The sequence below is a fragment of the Procambarus clarkii genome, chromosome 17, assembly GCF_040958095.1.
Source record: "Procambarus clarkii isolate CNS0578487 chromosome 17, FALCON_Pclarkii_2.0, whole genome shotgun sequence".
Classification (NCBI taxonomy): Eukaryota; Metazoa; Arthropoda; class Malacostraca; order Decapoda; family Cambaridae; genus Procambarus; species Procambarus clarkii.
The window spans coordinates 31,142,392-31,145,148 of NC_091166.1; the positions used below are offsets into that span (position 1 = coordinate 31,142,392).

General features: G+C 39.0%; 1 protein-coding gene across 1 annotated transcript; it reads left to right on the forward strand.

The window, feature by feature from the left end:
- Positions 1 to 1,196: 1,196 nt before the first annotated feature.
- Positions 1,197 to 1,703, forward strand: LOC138365610 (uncharacterized). The gene has a single exon (XM_069326087.1). The coding sequence runs from the start codon at positions 1,197 to 1,199 to the stop codon at positions 1,701 to 1,703; it is 507 nt and encodes a 168-aa protein (XP_069182188.1).
- Positions 1,704 to 2,757: the final 1,054 nt, after the last annotated feature.

Here is a 2,757-nt window from a genome sequence, read left to right on the forward strand (position 1 = left end):
TTCTTCATATTCTGATTGGTTTTCATTGGATTTGGAAGTTTCACTGTTTAGAATTACTTTCAAAGCAATAGGTAAATATTATAACCAATTAATCACACATATTATACTACAATTATTAGTATTATCTCCAGAAATACAGTATCTTCTTTCACAGTAATACAATTGACGCAGTAATAATCCTGAGGCAATAATGCTACTGACGCAATAATATTACTGAAGTATATTACCAATGAAGCAATAATACTACTGACGCAATAATAATACTGAGGAACTAATACTACTGAAGCAATATTATGTTAATACTGACGCAAAAATACTACTTGACCATTAATACTACTGAAGCAGTAATTCTGATGAAGCAATAATACTGTTCCAGTAATAATATTACTGATTCAGTAATACTACCGATGCAATATTATTATTACCACGGAATTAATAATACTCCTGACGCAAGAATACCACTGCATCAACAACAATAAAAGATGCAACAATACTACTGATGCAACAATACAACTGATGCAACAATACAACTGATGCAACAATACTACTGATGCAACAATACAACTGATGCAACAATACAACTGATGCAACAATACAACTGATGCAACAATACAACTGATGCAACAATACAACTGATGCAACAATACAACTGATGCAACAATACAACTGATGCAACAATACAACTGATGCAACAATACAACTGATGCAACAATACAACTGATGCAACAATACAACTGATGCAACAATACAACTGATGCAACAATACAACTGATGCAACAATACTACTGATGCAACAATACAACTGATGCAACAATACAACTGATGCAACAATACAACTGATGCAACAATACAACTGATGCAACAATACAACTGATGCAACAATACAACTGATGCAACAATACTACTGATGCAACAATACAACTGATGCAACAATACAACTGATGCAACAATACAACTGATGCAACAATACAACTGATGCAACAATACTACTGATGCAACAATACAACTGATGCAACAATACAACTGATGCAACAATACAACTGATGCAACAATACAACTGATGCAACAATACAACTGATGCAACAATACAACTGATGCAACAATACTACTGATGCAACAATACAACTGATGCAACAATACAACTGATGCAACAATACAACTGATGCAACAATACTACTGATGCAACAATACTACTGATGCTATTATTCTACTTCTACTTACAAGACCATAACTGCTACTATTCACACGACTATGACTGCTACTATTCACACGACTATGACTGCTACTATTCACACGACTATGACTGCTACTATTCACACGACTATGACTGCTACTATTCACACGACTATGACTGCTACTATTCACACGACTATGACTGCTACTATTCACACGACTATGACTGCTACTATTCACACGACTATGACTGCTACTATTCACACGACTATGACTGCTACTATTCACACGACTATGACTGCTACTATTCACACGACTATGACTGCTACTATTCACACGACTATGACTGCTACTATTCACACGACTATGACTGCTACTATTCACACGACTATGACTGCTACTATTCACACGACTATGACTGCTACTATTCACACGACTATGACTGCTACTATTCACACGACTATGACTGCTACTATTCACACGACTATGACAGCTACTATTCACACGACTATGACAGCTACTATGTCTAGCGCTCTCGTACTGATTCTCCTATTAAAAATAACTCTACAGCTCTACCTATTATTTCTGTTAAATTTCTGGTATAATTTAAAATTAGTAATTAAGGAGATGTGAGGAAAGCCTTTAGCTTGGTAATGAGAGCAGTGTTAATATGTGGGCGGAACAGTCTCAGTCCCTTGCTGCTCTTCGCCTCATTGACCCGTAGATGCGTCTAGGAAAAATCACAAGATTATCGTGGACAAAAATATGAACCCATGTGGAGAGTGATCGCGAGGAAGAGGATGGTGGGTTATGGTGTAATGGAATGTATCCGGCTGTAGCTGATGTAACTGTCCAAGGTGTTGCAAGCTTGCAACGACGCAGAAAATACCTCCAGCGCTATGTCGCTGCTCCTTCTCCAAACTCAATTGATCCAGGGAACTGAAAACAAGAAATATATAGACAGGTAAGATAATGTAGGGAATGTGGGTGGTGGTAGGGAAGAGGGAAGGAGGAGATGATAGGGAGGGAGAGTAGATGGAGGAGAGTGGGTGAGAAGTGGAGAAGAAGCCGTAAGTGGTGTGGGGTGGTAGGGGGGACTGTACAGAATTGTGTGGCGGACCGTTGGTAGAGCGTATCGTTTTAGATTGGATTTTATCGAGGAGGGCTAAGAGGATTGGGACGCATCTTCCCAGATGTGGGAACAGTAATCCACGTAAGAACCCACATACCTCTCCTGCAGCGGGAGCAATCACCAAGACTGCAATGACTGTTAAGACGAAGAGACGAAGACATCTTATTTGCATATTTCCTGTTGTTGCAAGACAATGTTTACATTGCAGGATGGAAGTAGGTCCTTAAAACATGATGCTGAACTACGTGCAACACAAGACTTACTGATAAATAAAAGGATTGCATATTGATAAAAATATTATAATGTAACAGTCGGTGTGGCGCAGTGGTAAAACACTAGCCCGGCACTTTGCAATCTATTTGGAAGGGGTTCGTATCCTGGCCGTGGGGGATTGACTGGGCGCCAATTCATAACTCTAGCCTCTCTTCACCGAGCAGTGAATGTGTACCTGG

Excerpts from the sequence above, each read along its gene's own strand:
- LOC138365610 (XM_069326087.1), top strand. The coding sequence starts at position 1,197 with ATGCTATTATTCTACTTCTACTTACAAGACCATAACTGCTACTATTCA.